General features: G+C 43.3%; 1 protein-coding gene and 1 pseudogene across 1 annotated transcript; both read left to right on the top strand.

Moving 5' to 3' along the window:
• Nucleotides 1–20,679, top strand: part of LOC132891409 (thioredoxin domain-containing protein 6-like) — a 148,295-nt pseudogene that overhangs the window by 115,744 nt on the left and 11,872 nt on the right.
• Nucleotides 9,764–12,741, top strand: LOC132891115 (ferritin, middle subunit-like). Its single transcript, XM_060928578.1, has 4 exons — nucleotides 9,764–10,015; nucleotides 10,136–10,282; nucleotides 12,279–12,404; nucleotides 12,504–12,741. The coding sequence occupies exons 1-4, from the start codon at nucleotides 9,911–9,913 to the stop codon at nucleotides 12,657–12,659; spliced, it is 534 nt and encodes a 177-aa protein (XP_060784561.1). The 5' UTR covers nucleotides 9,764–9,910; the 3' UTR covers nucleotides 12,660–12,741.

The raw sequence follows: 20,679 nt of genomic DNA, 5'->3' as shown, positions 1-20,679 counted from the left end.
TTCAGATTCATGAACACTATTTATACCCAAATTCTGCCCTCCGCTCCTTTTCCAGAAAATGGTCTGTGACCCTGTCATACCAGCTGGTTGTGCTTTCCAGAGACTTCACCAATTTCTGTTAGCAGCTAGCACTGCAGATCCCAATAAGGCTCAAGCTAGCCTACAACCAGATTGAACTACAAATGAAATAAACGAGTGAATTCACGAATGATCAAACTGATAGAATGGATGAAAGTTAATGGAGCACAACGAGTAATATTTACATTTATTTACAGAGTAATGTACAGAGACATCAATGAGAAGAAACATTTATATGAAAAGAAATTCGGACAGCACTTTGGCACATGACTACACTTTCTCGACATCCACTAGGGACTGACTGATTATGCTTCCGTGTTCCTCGCCGAAGTACCAGCCTCCTCATGTCTTTCAAACACCACCTCCAATAATCCTTTATCAGCCCGGCTTCTTGTCCCTCCCACTGTCTCGTTTAAATCAAATCAAATCAAATCAAATCAAGTTTATTTGTATAGCGCTTTTAACAATAAACATTGTCGCAAAGCAGCTTTACAGAATTTGAACGACTTAAAACATGAGCTAATTTTATCCCTAATCTATCCCCAATGAGCAAGGCTGTGGCGACGGTGGCAAGGAAAAACTCCCTCAGACGACATGAGGAAGAAACCTCGAGAGGAACCAGACTCAAAAGGGAACCCATCCTCATTTGGGCAACAACAGACAGCCTGACTATAATATTAACAGTTTTAACAGGTATAACCCTCAACTGTCCTCATGGGGCCGTCCTTCACAGGAGCGGTGCAATAAAACTCCGACCAGACACAGGGCACCAGGATGGATCAAGCAGGTCCGAGGGGCAGAAGAGGCCAGCATCTCAATCCCAGGATCAACATGTAACTCAGAGGGACAGGATGGGGGGGAAGAAAACACAGGTTGTTAGGTATGCCCTAAAAATGACAAGTATTAAATCTGTGTGGTAGGCTCGCAGAGACGAGAGTCTTTACATCAGGCATAACACACAACAATGACATGTTAATATGGTAAAAAATATCATGACCTGCTCTGGCTGGATGCTTGATTGGGTGATGGGAGCACACTCCTCAGCAATGATGAGATGCAGATGGGACCCTTAGGGCTGGCCAAGACAATTCAGTTACATTTCACCGGGTCTGGGACATGCGACAGAATGTCTGACGGCCGATTTCCTGCAGGCTACGATAGCCAGTCGAGGTCTCCACCCTCTCCACCAAAAGATTTCCTGTTGACTCCATGTAACTCAGAGGGACAGATTTGGGGTGGGGGGGAGGGAAAGAAAACACAGGTTGTTGGGCATGCCCAATGTCACCTGAATAAGTAGGAGCAGTATACATATTGCACCGAGTACAAGCAGGGACTCCGGCAACTAACTATGACAGCATAACTAAAAGGGGAGAGCCAGAAGGTAACACAGGCATGAGGGAGCCCCGGGACATAAAGCAGCCAGCCACTACACCGTCAACAAACTTGAGTGAGCAAGCGAGTGGGGACTGACAGCATCCATACATCCCAGTTTACCAAAACACTCTATGTCTGAGGACCCTCCAGATCTACTCCTTTACCTCATAAACACCATTAACAAAAGGCTTGACTAAACAGATATGTTTTCAGCCTAGACTTAAATGCTGAGACTGTGTCTGATTCCCGAACATTACTTGGAAGGCTGTTCTATAACTGTGGGGCTTTGTAAGAAAAGGCTCTGCCCCCTGATGTAGCCTTCACTATACGAGGTACCAGCAGATAGCCTGCACCTTTTGATCTAAGTAGGCGTGGCGGGTCATAGAGGAGCAGAAGTTCACTCAGGTACTGTGGTGCGAGACCATTTAGTGCTTTAAAGGTCAATAGTAGTATTTTATAATCAATACGAAATTTGATTGGGAGCCAATGCAGTGTGGATAAGACAGGCGTGATGTGGTCATATTTTCTAGTTCTAGTAAGGACTCTTGCTGCGGCATTTTGAACTAACTGGAGCTTGTTTATGCACTTATTGGAACATCCAGACAGTAAGGCATTACAATAATCCAACCTGGAGGGAACGAAAGCATGGACTAGTTTTTCTGCATCACACAATGACATTAAATTTCTTATCTTTGCAATATTTCTGAGATGAAAGAAAGCTATCCGGGTGATGTTATCAATGTGAGTTTCGAATGAAAGACTGGAGTCAATAATCACTCCGAGGTATTTTACTGCTGCATGTGAAGAAACAGAAAGGCCATCCAGAGTTACTGTGTAATCAGAAAACTTACTTCTAGCTGTATGTGGTCCGAGTACAAGTACTTCAGTCTTGTCAGAGTTAAGCAGAAGGAAGTTAATCAGCATCCAGTGTCTAATGTCCTTAACACATTCCTCAATTCTATTAAGCTGGTGTCTCTCATCAGGTTTTGCAGAGACATACAACTGTGTGTCATCAGCATAACAGTGGAAACTAATACAATGTTTACGAATAATATCGCCCAGAGGGAACATATATAGAGAAAAAAGCAGTGGACCCAAGACAGAACCTTGTGGAACACCAAACTTTACCTCGGTACGTCTAGAAATATCACCATTTATATCAACATACTGATAACGATCAGTTAGATAAGACCTGAGCCAGGAGAGGGCCATTCCCTTAACTCCCACAACATTTTCTAGTCTATCCAGAAGAATGGAATGATCAGTGGTATCAAATGCTGCACTAAGGTCAAGCAACACAAGTAGCGAGACACAGCCCTGATCAGATGCCAACAGTAGGTCGTTTACTACTTTAACCAGAGCTGTCTCTGTGCTACGATGAGGTCTAAATCCTGACTGATACATTTCATGGATGTTATTCCTATGTAAATATGAGCATAACTGCTGTGCCACAGCTTTTTCAAGGATCTTGGAGATAAAGGGGAGGTTTGATATTGGCCGATAATTGGACAGCTGACAGGGATCAAGGACAGGTTTTTTAATCAGGGGTTTGATAACTGCTAGTTTAAAGGATTTGGGTACATAGCCAATCATAAGAGAAGAATTTATTATTTTTAGAAGCGGTTCAATTACTCCAGGCATTATCTGTTTGAATAGATGTGTCGGTAAGGGATCTAGTACGCAAGTTGAGGCTTTTGATGTAGAGATTAATGAAAGTAATTCAGTTTCTTAAAGGGGAGTAAAACATTCTAACTGATGATCTGATACAGTTATATTGTTAACTACAAGGTCACTTTCATTGTCTAACCTTAAATTAGTAGTTTGAATTTTTTGTCGGATATTCTCAATTTTGTCATTAAAAAAATTAATGAAGTCGTTGCTACTACATACTGCAGGTGTGCATGTGTTGATAGTGGACTTATTCCTGGTTAATTTTGCTACAGTATTAAATAGGAATCTAGGATTATTTTTGTTATCTTCTATTAGGGAGGAGAAATATGTTGATCTCGCAGCACTAAGAGCTTTTCTATACTTCAGGAAGCTCTCCTTCCAAGCTAATTTGAACACGACCAATTTTGTTTGACGCCATTTACGTTCCAATTTTCGAGTGGTCTGTTTTAATGTGCGAGTGTCATCATTATACCAGGGTGCTAATTTTTTGTCTCTGACCATTTTCCTTTTTAGAGGAGCTACATTATCTAAAATATGGCGGAATGTTGACTCTAAGCATTCAGTTGCCTGATCAAGTTCTGCAGGGGCTGACAGTGACCCAATCAAAGTTGACAGCTCTGGGAGATCATTTATAAAGCTCTGTGCAGTAGTTGACGTGAAAGTACGTTTAATACAGTAGCGTGGTGAGGTGCATATATTATTACTCAGACATATTTTGAATGAGATGAGACAATGATCTGAGATAACTTCAGACTGTGGAAGTATGACTATATTATCTACGTTTAATCTGAATGTTAGTATTAGATCAAGGGTGTGACCACCATTATGGGTCGGTCCTATGACATTCTGATTAATTCCGACTGAGTCTAAGATGGACACAAACGCTGTTTTTAAAGGGTCTTCTGGGTTATCGAAGTGAATATTAAAATCTCCGACAACTAAAGCTTTGTCTAAGGAAATAACCAAATCTGAGATAAAATCTGCAAATTCAGAAAGAAACTCAGAATATGGCCCCGGGGGCCTGTAAATAATAAGCAATGGAATTAACTGGGTAGACTTATTTTTCGAGGCTACATACATTATATGAGTATGAAGAACTTCAAATGTATTAAATTTATAACCAGGTTTGTGTGTTACACCTAGATAATCGTTATAAATAACCGCGACGCCTCCTCCTCTGCCAGTTAGACGAGGCTGGTGTATATAACTGTATCCAGGAGGACTCGCTTCATTTAATGCTATATATTCATTTGGCTTAATCCATGTTTCTGTTAAACACAGTACATTAAACTCCTGATCAGTAATGAGTTCATTAACCATTAGCGCTTTAGATGTAAGAGATCTAATATTTAATAGCCCCACCTTTAGATCAAAGGTGCTGGCAGCAGCTGTACAGTCAGTATGATCTAATTTTATATTGATTAGGTTACTGGAACAAACTCTCTGAAAATTTCTACCTTTTTGTTGAGCTCGGGGAACAGACACAGTCTCGATGTAGTGGGCCCTAAGTGACGACTCTGCAGCTAGCAGACAGTCGGTTTAGCCTGTTCATCTGCTCCCTGGCCTTGGCTCTGGATTGTCAGAAATTAACTAGGCCTGTTCTGAGACTATGACCTATGCTGCAGGAAATGAGAGCAGCACCTTCCCGAGTGGGATGGATACCGTCCCGCCCTAACAGGCCAGCAGTGCCCTCAAAATTAGCCCAATTATCTATAAAGCCCACACTGTTTTCAGAGCACCGCCTGGACAGCCAGCAGTTCAGCGACCATAACCTGCTGTAAGCTACATCGCCACACCGCATTGGGATGGGGCCAGAGCATACTACAGCATCGGACATCGCCTTCGCTAATTTAAACACCTCTACAAAGTTACTCTTAGTAACCTCAGACTGACGAAGGCGTATATCATTAGCTCCTGCATGGATAACTATCTTTGAGAACCTGTGCTTGCCTAGGACCCTAAGATTACCTGCTATGTCCGGCACCCTGGCTCCCGGTATACACCTGACTAAAGCTGCTGGTGCCCCTAAAGGCTGAGCTAATTTCACGTGCCGTATGATAGAGTCCCCTATAACCAGAGCTCTTTCAGGTTTCTCAGTGGGTGCATCACTAAGACAGCAAACCTGTTCGGCACGTGACGCGGAGGGGAGTGGTGCTCCCGTGGGCGAGCCTCAGCGGTAGCTTTGGTTCTACGCTTATGCCGCCGAGCCGTCACCCATTCGCCTCGCTGTAAGGGCTCTAATGCCGGAGTTGGGGGATTGCTAACTCCACCTAGGGCGTCCAGACTTTCCCTAACAGAAACTACACTGTTGTCACGCTCACTAACCTGCTCTAAAGCCTGGACACGCGCTTCTAGCACTGTAATCTTCTCCGTCAGAGAGCTAACTAATCTGCACTTAGCACAAGTAAAGCTAATAAAGCTGTCGCTAGTGACGGAGGAAGAATGACTAAACATCCTGCACTCAGCACACTGAACAGGCTGAAGGTGTGCCATGATGAAAAGATTCACGTACCTTAAATGAAGATCTGTTGATATTAAAGCAGATCAGATGTGGATGGCCTCCGCTTGTGGTCTTTACACAGGAGGAGAGAAAAAGCCCAGAGTCCCAGAGAAGCCCGGCTTTCCTGGAAGTGATGATTTTGTTGATTTTAACCAATAACAACTAGCCGAAATTGGCTGTTCAGAGCCGTCTCGTAGACTGCAACGGATACCCGGCTGCCAGTCAGTGTTGCCAGATACTGCTGACGTTTTCCATCCCAAAATATGTTCAAAACCCGCCAAAATGCACTTAAAACCGCCTAATCTGGCAACACTGCTGCCAGTCCATAGAGCCCATTGAAATAAGAAAGGTTACAGCCTGGCAGCAAAGTTGATTCTCATAGCGAACTGCAAGTTCGTCAGACATCACTTAAATAAGTTACAGGATAGTTATGAACATAAATACAATCTTGGGCATATATTATGTTATGCAAGTTATTGTTTTAATGAGAATTCAACGTCGTAGACACCGCAGTTTGGGGAGAGAATTTTAGGGGAAGCTTGGCTTCCCTTGTTGTCTCTGAGAAATCGCCCCTGTTTCCCAGGCTAGCCCCTCCCTATTTATCAAATCTCCTAACTCCATATCAGCTACCTCTAAATCTTCGTTCTACAGATGTCCACCTATTAGTGGTCCCTTACTCTCGGCTCTGCTCTATGGGTGACAGGGCTTTCAGTGTTAACGGCCCCAAGCTGTGGAATGCCCTGCCACTAGCGTTGCACCAGTGCTCAACACTGTCCACTTTCAAAAAACAGCTAAAAACACATCTTTTTAGCTGGGCATTTTCTCCCTGATTTTTAATAACGTTATTATCATTATTGATTTCTCATGAGTTTTATTATTGTTGTTCTTATTTTATTGTTCTGCTTTTTATTGTTTTTTTTTTTACTGTTCAGTGTCCTTGGGTACCTTGAAAGGCGCTTATAAATAAAATGTATTATTATTATTATTATTATTATTAGTAGTAGTAGTAGTAGTATTATAAGGGAATGCGATGTAGTCAACCATTTATCATGTCCCGGATCAAGCCGCCATTTTTCCACAAATTTGCAGAATTTTTGCCAAATTCTGAATAGAGTATTCACATCAAAGATTTAATATTATCTGTATTTTTTCTGTCATCATTTTATTTCAAATTAAAACCAACATCACCATTCAAAACCGTATAGATTACTGACTGTGAGTATATTTAGTGGGGTACCCCCACAGTACCCAGTTTCTGAGACAGACCCATATACAATCTTTAGAGAAATAATTCATTTTAAAAAAAAAGCAACAGTTAGTCTGTATTAGCCAATCTGACTTGACCCCGCCTACTGCATGGTTAAATTCTCCTATCTGATTGGCTGATTGTATCCGATTTGTTTGTTTATCAATTGAATTGTACAGGTTATAGGTCACAATAAAAGTGGGAAAAGTTTTGAAATTATTTATCTTGGTCTCAGTTTTTTCTGATGTAAAAAACAAAATCATTTTATTGGGGGGTTAGGGTTAGCACCCCAAAGGGATCAATAAAGTTCTATCTAATCTAATCTAATCTGTACAATTTTATATCCACTGTACGTGACTGAATACGACCTATTGATGCTGGAGAGTGGAATCAGCACCCTCAAACCAGAGCTTGATAGTCCTCGTTGTGGGTTTCACACAGCACAGGAACAAAGCTGCTGCATCACACTTCACTCAGGGACAAAACTTTTCCTGACTATTTTACTGTCGGCTGAGGGAATTTCTCCTCGCCACCATCGCCTCAGACCTGCTCACATGGGCGCTGCCAGGGGGGAAAGGTTAGAACAATTCTAGGGGCCCAGCACTGCCATGGGGCCCTTTAAGGGGCTGATAATATGCTTTTAATAATTTTAATAAGACTTTTGAAATAACAACAATGCAATATTCCATCTGGTAAAATGAGCTAATTGAACAAGGTTGTCTATTTCTTGAGTTCTTCGACATATTGTCATTTAACCCTCCCCCTTTTGCGAAATGGTACTGTCCAGTTCTGGTAGAAGCGCGATGCGTTAAATCTGTGTGCTGATCAGTGCAACGCTACTTGCTGCTGTGTCGCGGTGCAGCAGCCAGCCAGCCAGCAGTGGAGTGCGTACAGTCTATGATCGCTAAATATGAAGAGTGGCTGTCAAAAACGTAAAGAAAGGCAGCTGAAAGCTGAGAGGGACCGGAGAGACAGGCAACTGGTCACTCAGTTTTTCCCCAAAGAAAGGTAGCTATCGCTCACGTGTGTGTTCAAAATATTAGCGAATGGTAAATGAACAGTATGAATGTGGTTGGATTAGCCTATGAAGAGAACACTTTCACAGTTTGTACAGTGACATTTTTTCCATTTTATCTAATAACTGAACTGACTTGTGTGATAAACAAGATGAAATATTATGTTATGCTGGTGCTAATAACTAGTGCTAATAACCAGTTTCATAACTAATGGGGTGCCCTAAATATGCACAGATTCAGCCTCAGGGGGACCTCCGCCCTACCAAACCACTGAATCCCCCTTTGGAGAAGGAGGTAAGCAGCAATACAACCCATACATAAATGCTTTAGGATTGAAGTTTTTAATGAGCGAGCGCCATATACAGTTTGCTAGATTAAAGTGTTGCTAATAACGGACACCAGTCAAGTGTTTGACATGGTTACGTGTGTGGAATGTTTTCACTACCAATTGTCCTAGCACAAGAAGGCATGTGGCAAAATCTTGAATTTTCATTTGTGATTGTAAATGCACCAGAATTAGTCACTGACCAGTTTTCATCTAGTCCCTGGTAGGTTAATACATAAAATGTAATAACAAAGTCACAAACTCAAGGTCCATGCTATCAAAAGTCAAATAATGACAATAGTGCAATTGTGACGAGGGTGGGCAAAGTTGGGGGGCCCAAAATTCTAATCTTTCATGGGGCCAAAATTTCTGGTGGCGCCCCTGCCTGCTCATAAGGGATAAATAAGTTTATTAGGGATAAAATTAAAGTTAAGTCTTTTAAACTTTAACTTTTGCTCCCATGTTGATCATGTAACTCCTTTTGGACCACCATGTAAATAAGTGCTTGCACTTTATTGTATTATAATTTATTATGTTATTATATCATGTGGCGGCACGGTGGTGTAGTGGTTAGCGCTGTCGCCTCACAGCAAGAAGGTCCTGGGTTCGAGCCCCGGGGCCGGCGAGGGCCTTTCTGTGCGGAGTTTGCATGTTCTCCCCGTGTCCGCGTGGGTTTCCTCCGGGTGCTCCGGTTTCCCCCACAGTCCAAAGACATGCAGGTTAGGTTAACTGGTGACTCTAAATTGAGCGTAGGTGTGAATGTGAGTGTGAATGGTTGTCTGTGTCTATGTGTCAGCCCTGTGATGACCTGGCGACTTGTCCAGGGTGAACCCCGCCTTTCACCCGTAGTCAGCTGGGATAGGATCCAGCTCGCCTGCGACCCTGTAGAACAGGATAAAGCGGCTACAGATAATGAGATGAGATTATATCATCACACATCACATCACATTATCTCTAGCCGCTTTATCCTTCTACAGGGTCGCAGGCAAGCTGGATCCTATCCCAGCTGACTACGGGCGAAAGGCGGGGTTCACCCTGGACAAGTCGCCAGGTCATCACAGGGCTGACACATAGACACAGACAACCATTCACACTCACATTCACACCTACGCTCAATTTAGAGTCACCAGTTAACCTAACCTGCATGTCTTTGGACTGTGGGGGAAACCGGAGCACCCGGAGGAAACCCACACGGACACGGGGAGAACATGCAAACTCTGCACAGAAAGGCCCTCGCCGGCCACAGAGCTCGAACCCGGACCTTCTTGCTGTGAGGCGACAGCGCTAACCACTACACCACCGTGCCGCCCCCAGATTATATCATGTTTATACAATTTTAACAATCAATCGATCGATCAATCAATATTTTTTCGTGAAGCTGCTTTGCGACAATTTCTGTTGGTCAAAGTGCGAAACAAATAAACTGACGACTTTGTCAGTACCAGTCTGTATTAGCCAATGTGGCTTTACCCCGCCTACTGCGTGGTTAAATTCTCCTATGTGATTGGCTGATTGTCTCTGCGTCACGTTGCCACAGTGAGAATAAATGAGAAGGCGGTCGGTTCCCCGCACAGATCTGGAAGGAGGTTCTTGCTTTAACAGTGATTGAACGGAACGGCTTCCTGCTCGCATTCTGTTTATTATTCGGCGTTTAACAGAAGGTTTGTTATTTTTTTTTTTGCGTTTTAAAACCAGCCGAAATGGAGACTTCTCAGATCCGTCAGAACTACCACCGCGACTGCGAGGCCGCCGTTAACAAGATGGTGAACCTGGAGCTTTACTCCTCCTACACCTACACCTCCATGGTGAGGAGCTCAGAGTGTGTGTGAGTGCGGTGGGGTTGGAGGTGGAGAGCTGGCGGAGAGGGTGTGGGATGTGTTTCTGTGCTTTACGGCTCGGTTGTTTACATTATTATTTTACCTCAGGCCTGCTACTTTACTCGCGATGACGTCGCGCTCGAGGGTTTCGCGCGTTTCTTCAGAGAGAACGCGCACGAGGAGCGCGAGCACGCGGAGAAGTTTGTGTCCTTCCAGAACAAGAGAGGCGGCCGCGTTTTCCTCCAGGACGTCAAGGTGAGAGCGCAGCGCTTTATTTCTCATCCCTGTATCTGACTCTCAGGAGGAGGCGCTCCGCCAGCAGCAGTGCGGGGCTTTCGGGTGCGTTTCGGGGTTAAAGGTCACATGTTTGTGAATGTGACTTGTAGCCCCGTTAGAGCGTGGGGATGTTCAGTGTCGCGCTGTTTGGGGCAGTGAATGTGCTGAAGTGGTGACTCCATGATTAAATGCCCCCGGTGTCGGATATGAAGCTGTGAAGTTTACTGGAGGAGGAAAACAACTTGAGCTCAGGTTTTAGAGAAAAATCTCATGGTCTTTAGCGCGGATGTGTGTGAGAGCTTTAATGCGGTGAGATTATAGATTGGCTGATGGGAGAACAAACTGCTTAGTCAGCACTGTTTTCCTCCCTCATGAGGGATTTTATTTTAAATTGACCCTTAAGGTTTTAGCTTTCTTAGGTAGAGAAGCTGATGACCTGAGAGGGTTGAAATGATGAGCCTTAATTTTATGGTTCTGTCAGGGGTAAACGGTGTCTGAATGGGAAGACTGTGGTTTCAGTGCAAGTGGCCACACCCAGGGATCCCCGTTCTTAGCATCACTTTAAAACTCTTTGAGAATATGTAGGTGATCTCTTAATTGTTTAAAATGTGTGGCTGTTTAAGCTTCTATAGTGATCTAAGCTACAGAACAGTGGTCCTCAAATGAAGATGGCTTTTAAAAAATTACTGGTTCCTGCTGTGAGGATTTAGAATGACCTGAGCTCTGATCATAAATCAGACCTGAAGAGGTGTTTGTAATGTGTGCTATTGACCCTTCCCACTCACGTGACCTTCGTAAATGTGACCGCCATTTTGGACATGAAGAAATAAGTTTATGGCACAGACCCTTTCGGTTCTCACTCATCTAGCTGCTACAATGACTGCTTAGACTGCAGCAATAATACCTAACACACTTAAGTATCCGTCATAAAGACGTGAAACTAGAGTGACGCGTGTTCATAGATAAGCTAACAGAATCTAAAAGTAGACATACCATCACACTGCCCTGGCGCTGTGTACAGTTTACCTTCTATGGTTTGTGCACTCACTATTTTCCACTACTTTCTCCAACCCAGTGTTCAAATTATGCTGATATTTTTGGGGGTCCCCTTTTTTCCCTTGGGGGGTGCTTGCGCTTGTCTCAGAGCGCGGATCTCCAAACGCATGAGAAGCCTATCTTCTGCACATATCATGCGGACTCCACACAAGCATCGCATCTGAAGTCATAACTCCTCAGGGGAAATCGTGTCCGCATTGGCATTTTCAAAAAATAACCTCGCGTCAACAATGATACCACACGCAAGAAAAAGTCAGGCTACTCAACACGTCTGATCCACAGCAGCACCAAAGCATCACTGGAAATCATGTCAACAACCAATCTTCCATTTCAACACGTGTCAACAAACAAATGGCACCACAAACATGAACAAATTGGTCAGGCTACCGATTCCAAACCCACAGCAGACGAATAATTAAATGCATCTTACCTTAAAGCAGAATCGACCACAAAGGAAGTCTGTTGGCACACTTCCTTTCTACTAGTTTGTGTCCCCAACCTGGCAGCAGCAGTCGTTGTCATGTCGGTTTATTTTATCTTTGATGTAAACACAACACTTCGGATATGCAAATGCTTCCCGTTACACACGATTGCTATGTCAGTAAACATCATTTTGCCAATATTTTAGAGACCATCCATCTTCTCCGTCGGTCAGCATCTGTCGGGATCCGATAAAATGATAAATCTTGCCTTGTGTGTTGATGGTTACTACATCCAGGTGCACAACAATATAATGGCATGATGGAAGTCTTGCTGAAAGTAAAAACTTTCTTTGATGGCTATATTCCTTTCGATGCTTTGCCGTCGTTCCTCGTTTGTTGGCTGTGGTAGACTACTGGTAGTTCATGTCCAAAATGGTGGCCGCGTTTGTCGTGACATCACGTGGGAAGGGTCTATAATCAGATGTGTGCCCTTTCAGAAACCAGAGCGTGATGAGTGGGGCAGTGGACTGGAGGCCATGCAGTGTGCTCTGCAGCTGGAGAAGACTGTGAACCAGGCTCTGCTGGACCTGCACAAGCTCTCCACTGATAATGGAGATCCTCATGTGAGTGCTGAGAGAATGTTAAACTGATCATGATTCCTGTTGGCTGTTGAGGGTGAGACTGCTCTACTTATTGCATCCGTTTTCTTCATTGTCCATCAGCTCTGTGACTTCCTGGAGTCTCACTACCTGAATGAGCAGGTGGAGACCATAAAAAAACTGGGTGACCACATCACCAACCTCACAAAGATGGATGCTGCCAACAACCGTATGGCTGAGTACCTGTTTGATAAACACACCCTGGGAGGAAGGAGTTAAAACTGCCTCTGCACTGATCAGCAGACCCTCCATCATTAACCCTATGAGTTGAAACGAGAGTAACTTCCTGTCTGTAATCTCTCATTCTCATGTGGAGGATTAAACACTGACCATTTAAATGAATAAACACTGAGATGGGCACAGACCTGTTTAATTCTCTTTTCTTAAATCCTACTGATCTATTACACACGCACCCCACGGTTGAGGTTCAATTGTCTGACAGTGTTGTGGAGGTATGGAAGTCCTTTTATTTGTTGGTGTTGTAAATAATCAGATTACTGGCCTATGCCTCTCTTGGAATAAATGTGTAAAGGAAATACCTGCAGGTAAGCTGTAACTGCATAATTCTAACTTTGTTTTTCTTTCCATGGTTGGGGTTTTAAAGGGCGTATCATGGGTAAGTTCAGGAGCAAGATCAATGTAATTCTCCTATTTTATATTAAACTTTGGTCAAATATGTAACACTGTGCAGTGAGGGTTTTTTTTTTTTTTAAAACCTTCTGCAATACCAGAGAAATTCAGTTGAAATCAAGCCATTTGCCTCTGAAAACTTGGCATTTGGATTTCCCGGTGAACATTTCACGAAAATCAGTCATCTGTGGGACTCCTCCCTCTGAATCCTACATCAGTGCTGGTTTGAGAAAATGACCTGGTGGTTTTCTGCAAATTTCAATGTTATGTAACTACTAAAATGGTGAACAGATGTATTGTAGGGTGTAGCAACACAAATCTTGATGGGATTAGTACTCCATAGTTTTCCAAAAGACCAGACAGAGAAATGTGAGTGCTTGGTCTACACAGGCTGTGCACTTGTACTGTGCAAAGCTCGTGCTTCTGCAGATAACCTCATGACTCAGGCTCCAGACTCCCTTGGGATTTTTCCAGGTGTGTGTGTGGGGGGGGGGGTCCCCCGTGCTGTAGACAGATGGCCTTGTACAAAATTACCCTTCTGGTTGAGTGTAAAGGGACATGCTTTCTCATAATATATATATATAGTTGAACTCAAAATTATTAGCCCCCCTTGTGGAATTGAACATAATTCTTGATTTCTCTGTGAAAATGACCAGTGACAACAAATGTTTTTATTCTTGAAATAAATGCACTATGAAGACATTGTCCAACAAGTTTCATTACGATATCTTATCACACTGAGTTTCAACCAAAAACAGCAAGTGAGATGTTCAAAATTATTAGCCCCCTGACCATTAGTAGTCAATTGTGTACCCTTTTTGACCCACAACTGACAACCTCTTGGAATAGTTTTTCACTAGGTTGGCACAGGTCTCCTGAGGAATTTTGGCCCATTCCTCCATTGCAAACTGTTCCAACTGGCCCAAATTGGATGGTTTTCGTCCATGGACGTTCTTTTTCAGCACTTGCCACAGGTTTTCTATTGGATTGAGATCTGGGCTCTGTGCAGGTCACTGTATGATGTTGGTCTTGGTATCCTTGAAGTATTGCTGGACTACTTTAGATGTATGCTTTGGGTCGTTATCTTGCTGGAAGACCCAACGACGACCTAAGCGCAAAGTGAGAGCAGACTTCTGCATGTTTTCCTTCAGTATTTTTAGGTAATCTTCCTTTTTCATGGTGCCATGCACCCGAACCAGACTGCCTGTACCTGAGGCTGCAAAACAGCCCCACAGCATGATGCTGCCACCACCATGTTTAACTGTGGGAACTGTGTTCACAGGGTTGAAGGCCTCTCCCTTTACGCTGACCAGAATTCCACCACCTGGTAACAGCAGAGTGGGCATCAAACTGGCCAAGACTAGGGCCTTCCAGGGTTAAATACAGGAGGCGATTCAGTTGGACTGTGGTCAGAGATGAACGCCAATCAGTCTTCACTCGTTTCATGCATGAAAATCCCCTCTCACAGTCTGCAGTACTCACTGCCATCACTAGGTATATTTCTGCAAGTATACCCAGACCTGCAAACAACTTCTGATCAGCTAAAAATGAAAATAAAGACAAGTCTATCAATAATGTTTGTATTGAGGTTTTTCACCTGACGTCACCGGGTCATGTGATGCCCCGGTGTCCGCCATTTTGAAGGTCAAGCTAGCTAATGTCAACAACATAGTAGCTAGTATGTTACTGTAGCAATGTTTACGTTCAGTCATTTGGATGACTGTTAAAACCTTTCAGTCTCAAGTTTTTCCTTTACTGTATTTACTAGTTTACTGAGCTAGCGCGCTCGTGCAGGCTGGGAGCTAGCTTCTAGCCTGCCTGAGCGCGCTAGCTCCCAGCTTGCCCGAGCGCGCTAGCTCCCAGCTTGCCCGAGCGTGCTAGCTCAGTAAACTAGTAAATACAGTAAAGGAAAAACTTGAGACTGAAAGGTTTTAACAGTCATCCAAATGACTGAACGTAAACATTGCTACAGTAACATACTAGCTACTATGTTGTTGACATTAGCTAGTGCTAACAGCTAGCTGCTAGTACACTGCTACAACTACACCGACCCTAATAATACAGTTCTTGGTCATTGCCTGGTAACAGCAAATTTATAACGGGCCATGTCTCAACAGACTAAGAAGTTATTTCAATGACATTTAAGAACATTTTGTTTATCCTGAGGACCGAAAGTAAATGAAAATGTGAACAAACCTTAGCTGTAATAAGATGGCGATCACCGGCTCCAGGGACGACCCGCTGATGTAGGCATGTTACCCAGCCTGACACAAAATATTTGTAGGCATCCAAACTCTTATACGCTTTCAGATTAATACCTGTGTATGGCGATGGGTTTTTAACGACATAGGTATACAGATCATGTGGGCCGAAGTCAGGTAAAGACGAGGGCTTCGTGTACTTCCGTACGTCAGTGAACAATCCTGGTGGAAGCAGGTAAACGTCGTTCTCTAAGCCTGCTAACCTCAATTTTTACAAATCCCTCTCCCTCTGCTCGCCCTGTAAATGCCCTACGTCGCTGGATAGTGAAGGTGTTTTCTGCATCTTGCTCCTTTTTCTTTTGTTTTTCGTTTGTTGCCTTCCTCACATTCAAACTGATTCGAGCCGTGACGTCCAAAATGGCAGCCTAACGATGCATCACATGACTTGGTCACGTGGGTGAAAAACCTCAATTAGTTAGTTGACACTTGAATGAATGAATGAACGAACGAATGAACATTTTCAATACAAAGGGGTATACGTTGCCAGATCAAATTATGTCAATTAAGAACAAAAATGAATAAACAGTTATAAATACAGCACTTCCAATGAAGGATAAACTACATCTCTATTCACACATCTTGTGTGACAAACTCTTCTGATGGGGCTCAAACCCAGTGCATCGCTCCGCTAGCTGGCCCTTGTACAGTATTGAGCTTCTGAAAAGATTAAAAATCCAATGATGTAAAAAGTAATACAGATCTTGTTTTATCTTTTTTTGAACTCCCTCCAGTTGTTTTCACCTTTTGAACAGCCACTGAAATAACTGAATCTGAAAGAAAAATATTATGATCAGCAGTCTGTGGATTACCTATGGAAGCCTATTCGCACCACTTGAAAAAAGTTTTTTGATTAATTGCGAGATAGTATCTCGCAATTCTGAGATAGTTATCCCACAATTGCGAGATAGTATCTCGCAATTCTGAGTTAGTATCTCGCAATTCTGAGTTAGTATCTCGCAATTCTGAGTGAGCCTACTTTACGTTACGAAATGCATTGCCCCCCTACCCCACATTTACGTGGTCATTCGAGATGGATTCAATCATTGAAAGCTATTTTCGGCGTGGTTTCACAAACGGTGAGATTCGGACGCTATTACATGAGGAGCATGACATTGAAATAAGCCTCCGCACTTTACAAAGAACTTTGGCAAGAAACCACCTCTGGCGCAGGCGCAATAAAACGGATGTTGTCGAGGTGGCAGAGTTCATCCATCAGCAGCTACAGATGTCGGGTCAACAACACGGCTACAGATGGATGCACCAGAAGTGCTGGATGGCTGGCATAACTACAGACAGAGATACTGTCCGTCTGTTGTTAAGACTCATGGATGGTGGTGGCGTAGATTTACGAGCAAGGCATCGCTTGAGACGTCGTGTTTATGTTAGTTGTGGGCCAAATTACGTATGGCATATAGATGGTTATGACAAACTTAAGCCGTATGGCGTCTGCATCAGTGGCTGCATAGACGGCTTCTCGCGAAAGATAGTCTGGCTTGAAGCCTATAAAACCAACAGTGACCCGCGCACTATTGCTGGATACTACGTAGATGCTGTGACATCGGCCGGTTGTCCACTGAAGGTCAGGTTGGATCACGGGACCGAGAACCGATATATTGCAACAATGCAAAGTTTTCTGCGAGGCACCGAGGATGGCCATTCAGACGATTCTGTAATTCTGGGTCCAAGCACAGCCAATCAAAGAATCGAGCGATGGTGGTGTACCTTGTGGAGTGAATGTATCCAGTTCTGGATGGATCATTTTGACCAGATGAAGGCTGATGGACATTTTGATGATAGCTTCATTGACAAGTCACTAATCCAGTTTTGCTTTCAGAACACCATTCAGGTAAGTTGATTTGCACCCTTACTGATAGGCCTATTTATGTCACTTTGGGGCTACTTCCTTAGCCTACCAAATTCGAACAGGCAATTTGGCTATGGAAGAATATACTGTATTAAGGATTTGTTGGGTTCATTTTTATTTCCTTAAAATAATTAAATAGCAGCTGTTCAGCGGGCCCTACTCATATTGCATAGAAAGCAGGAAGATACTAGCCCTCTGGTAAGCTCGGCCTGATTGACAGGTTAGGCTGCAGGCTCAACCTGGCTACATAATGATTGCACATAGTCTTCAATTCAGTAGCAGTAAGAATAATAACTGTCTTGTGTGCATGAAGGCTAGTTAGTGTTTAAATTGGGCAGGTGTCCTCTGAAGCTCTGCTCCCCATCCTTTGCCATGCAGCCAGCCGGAGCAGATCTCCAACTGATGCAATTTATAGTAATACAAAAGAGTTAATTATGGACAACTGAGTAAAGAAAGCCCCTCCTCCTTAAAAGCTAACTTGCCCACGACCTTTACTGTCCTATGTAAGCTACCTGCCACATACTGTATGCCACACATCAGCTGTCCTTCCATCTGATTGTCCTGTCTGTTGTCCCGCACCACATGGCTTACTGTATTGTGCAGTTATGCAACACTCATACTGTATTATTATTGATTGATTTCTTTTATCGCAGACATATTATAAGTTTGTTATTTTACCTTACATGTTTCAACGGTAACAGTTACGTCTTTGTCAGAGGATGTGTGTGATGGTTTTAATGAGCTTCTTATATGTCAGAGATAAAAGAAATCAATCAGTAATATTATCAACAAAGAAATAATAAACATCATACAAGGACTCACTGTCTTGTGACAATTGCTTACTCTCACGTGTCACTCACCCTCTTTATCCTGCACCTACTGTCACTGTACTGTGCTGTTGTTGGTGCCACTCAGTCACTGTCCTGATTCCTGCTATCCCACACCACTGGCTTGCTGTCTTGTGTATAGTCCTGTACCACTCGCATAGTCTTGGAACACAAATTTACCACTGTCCCATGGCTTTGGTTCAAGGTTAGGTATGTACCAATTGAAAAGTGTCACAGGACAGTATATGAGGGGTGTGAGACAGTGTGGAGTACAGAATGTGAGTGGCACGACCCACCAGCAACTATACAGTTTTTACTCTCCTGCATCTACAAGCAAACTTGTAATAACTTTTAAACTGGTGCATGAAATCATACCAGATGTCTACTAGGACCAGGCATAAATACTCATTTGTCAGTGACATCAGGATATTTCCTGCAGATTGAACATCATACGGTGTTTGTCTCGGCGTCATGGTGCAGCCATGGCCATCTTTGTGTCCATGAGGGTACGAACTTTCTCTTTCTCTCATACTCTGCCTTCCTCTTCTTCACTTCTTCATCTGGCAGCTTTCTCTTTGCTCCAATCCCCTTGGCAAACTGTTTACCTGGCCTTTGGCCAGGTTGAGGAGCGTGGAGTTTGAACATATTTGAATTTCACCGTTCTGATGGTCTCCTTGCCGCAACCGTCTTCATATACAAGATGCTATTTTCCCGCCAAAATGACGCTTCTGAACAGCGCCTCTGAACAGCGCTGAACATCTCCAAAGATGCACAAAGACGACACACTCCTGCCGCGGAGCGGAGCGTGACGAAAACAAAGATGACGGACCTAGTATCGAAAAGGTGCATTTTATGAACAATTTCTTCACAATTCTGGGTAAAATATGAGTAATAAAATTTGTTAATTTGTATCGAAAACATACTGGCCCGCCCGGGCCGCTGTTTGGCCAAATTTAGTGGCCCGAACTGGCCCGAAAGACGTATAAAACACCTCTGGGCCATCGGGCAAGTGCTAATGTCGAGCCCTGGGTGTCCTTGAGCAAGGTACCTGACACCTGACTGCTCCCTGGGCGCTCTGGTGTGGCTGCCCACTGCTCTGGGTGTGTGTGTGTGTGTGTTCACTGCTTCAGATGGGTTAAATGCAGAGGATGAATTTCACTGTGCTTGAAGTGTGCATGTGATGAATAAAGGTGTGGCAGTTCTTGTGTATGGGCGGAGCACAGAAGACGGCAGGACAGAGCTCAGGTTGATAAACCGTTTTATTGTCACACTTTTCAGTCGTAACCAAGTTCAAACACACAGACAGCCACACACACAACCGGCGTCTGGTTCAGGGAAGAGCCTCTCTGCTCTCCCTCTTTAAATCGGGCGCGGTCACTGGGAAGACACACACAAACACAGGTTAATTGACGTCAGGTGTAGTGATTCTGCCACTTACCTTCCCTGACTCCGCCCTCCTGTCACAGACCGGTGCTTGACCACGCCCCCGCTGCCACAAAAGGTTTTTTTTTTTTTTTAAAAAGGCAAACAATGCAAAGAATATATCATAATTATAGAGAAAAGTTTCAAATTTAGAATGAAATGCTACTGATTTGACATTTTGATCTAGGTTTGAGTTACTTACAATTGCAAAATCATGAAAATACCTCACAAAAGTAATTTTATGCAGATAAAACTTATTAAATATTTAGATCGACTGCAGGCTAAGTTTAACTAATCAAATGTAGTTTAGTGTACATGTGAGTCTTCGTAATACACAATAGAACAGTTAGTGAATCTAATAGGCTGTAGGCCTACGTATATGCTTTTGCATGAAACTGTTAATGCTGTGGTTTAATGCTTCTTGAATTTAAATATTGTACATGTTGATATTAGCAGATATGTACTGTGATTTTTAACTTATGTGAAGAAAATTTAGTGAATGAACTTTCCTATTCTGTGTTTCTGTGTGTTGAGCTCAAGTGGCCTAGTGTACTGAGAAGAGTTGTTTTTCCACATGCTGTAATCGCCTTTCTGTGGCCTTGGCTGGTGGTAAGCAGGGTGTCTGAGTTCCTGCACATCCCAGAGCATGCCAGGTGTACGCTTTAACAAAGCTTCATAGAAAATCTCGAGCCAATCACGTGAAGACGCGAGCAGTAAGCGAATGCCTTTAGAGTATAATAGATAACAGACACTAAAACACAACTCAGAGTGCGCAAACTCTCAGCATCACTGAAGTTCTGTCTTCTTCTCTTCTTCTTTTTTCCTTTCCTATTTTATATCTCTGTTTTATATGATCTACTATAATAACTGAAAAGACAACTGCTTAGCATTCTGAAGTGTTTATTAGAAGTTTCCATTACAATTTGGCATCCCTGGGTGGGCCCTACGCGTCTGATCCTCAGACGACAGGACACTCCCAAGGCCACGGTGCAGAACTGAGAACTCGGACAAGAGACCAGACCATCAGGGCTCACTGAACCAATAAGTGATAACTTTGCATTCTTGTGTAAAGAAATTAGTGGAAACAGTATTTAAAGACTGATATAAGAGATGGACAGAAGTTGTCTCAGTCAAGGAAGACTGATATAAGAGATGGACAGAAGTTTGTCTGAGCCCAGGAGGACTGCTAAGCTGTGGTACCATTAATATGTTTGCAGAAACGGATAAAACACAAT

The sequence above is a fragment of the Neoarius graeffei genome, chromosome 9, assembly GCF_027579695.1.
Source record: "Neoarius graeffei isolate fNeoGra1 chromosome 9, fNeoGra1.pri, whole genome shotgun sequence".
In the NCBI taxonomy this organism is placed as follows: domain Eukaryota; kingdom Metazoa; phylum Chordata; class Actinopteri; order Siluriformes; family Ariidae; genus Neoarius; species Neoarius graeffei.
This window is presented reverse-complemented; position numbering and strand designations above follow the sequence as displayed.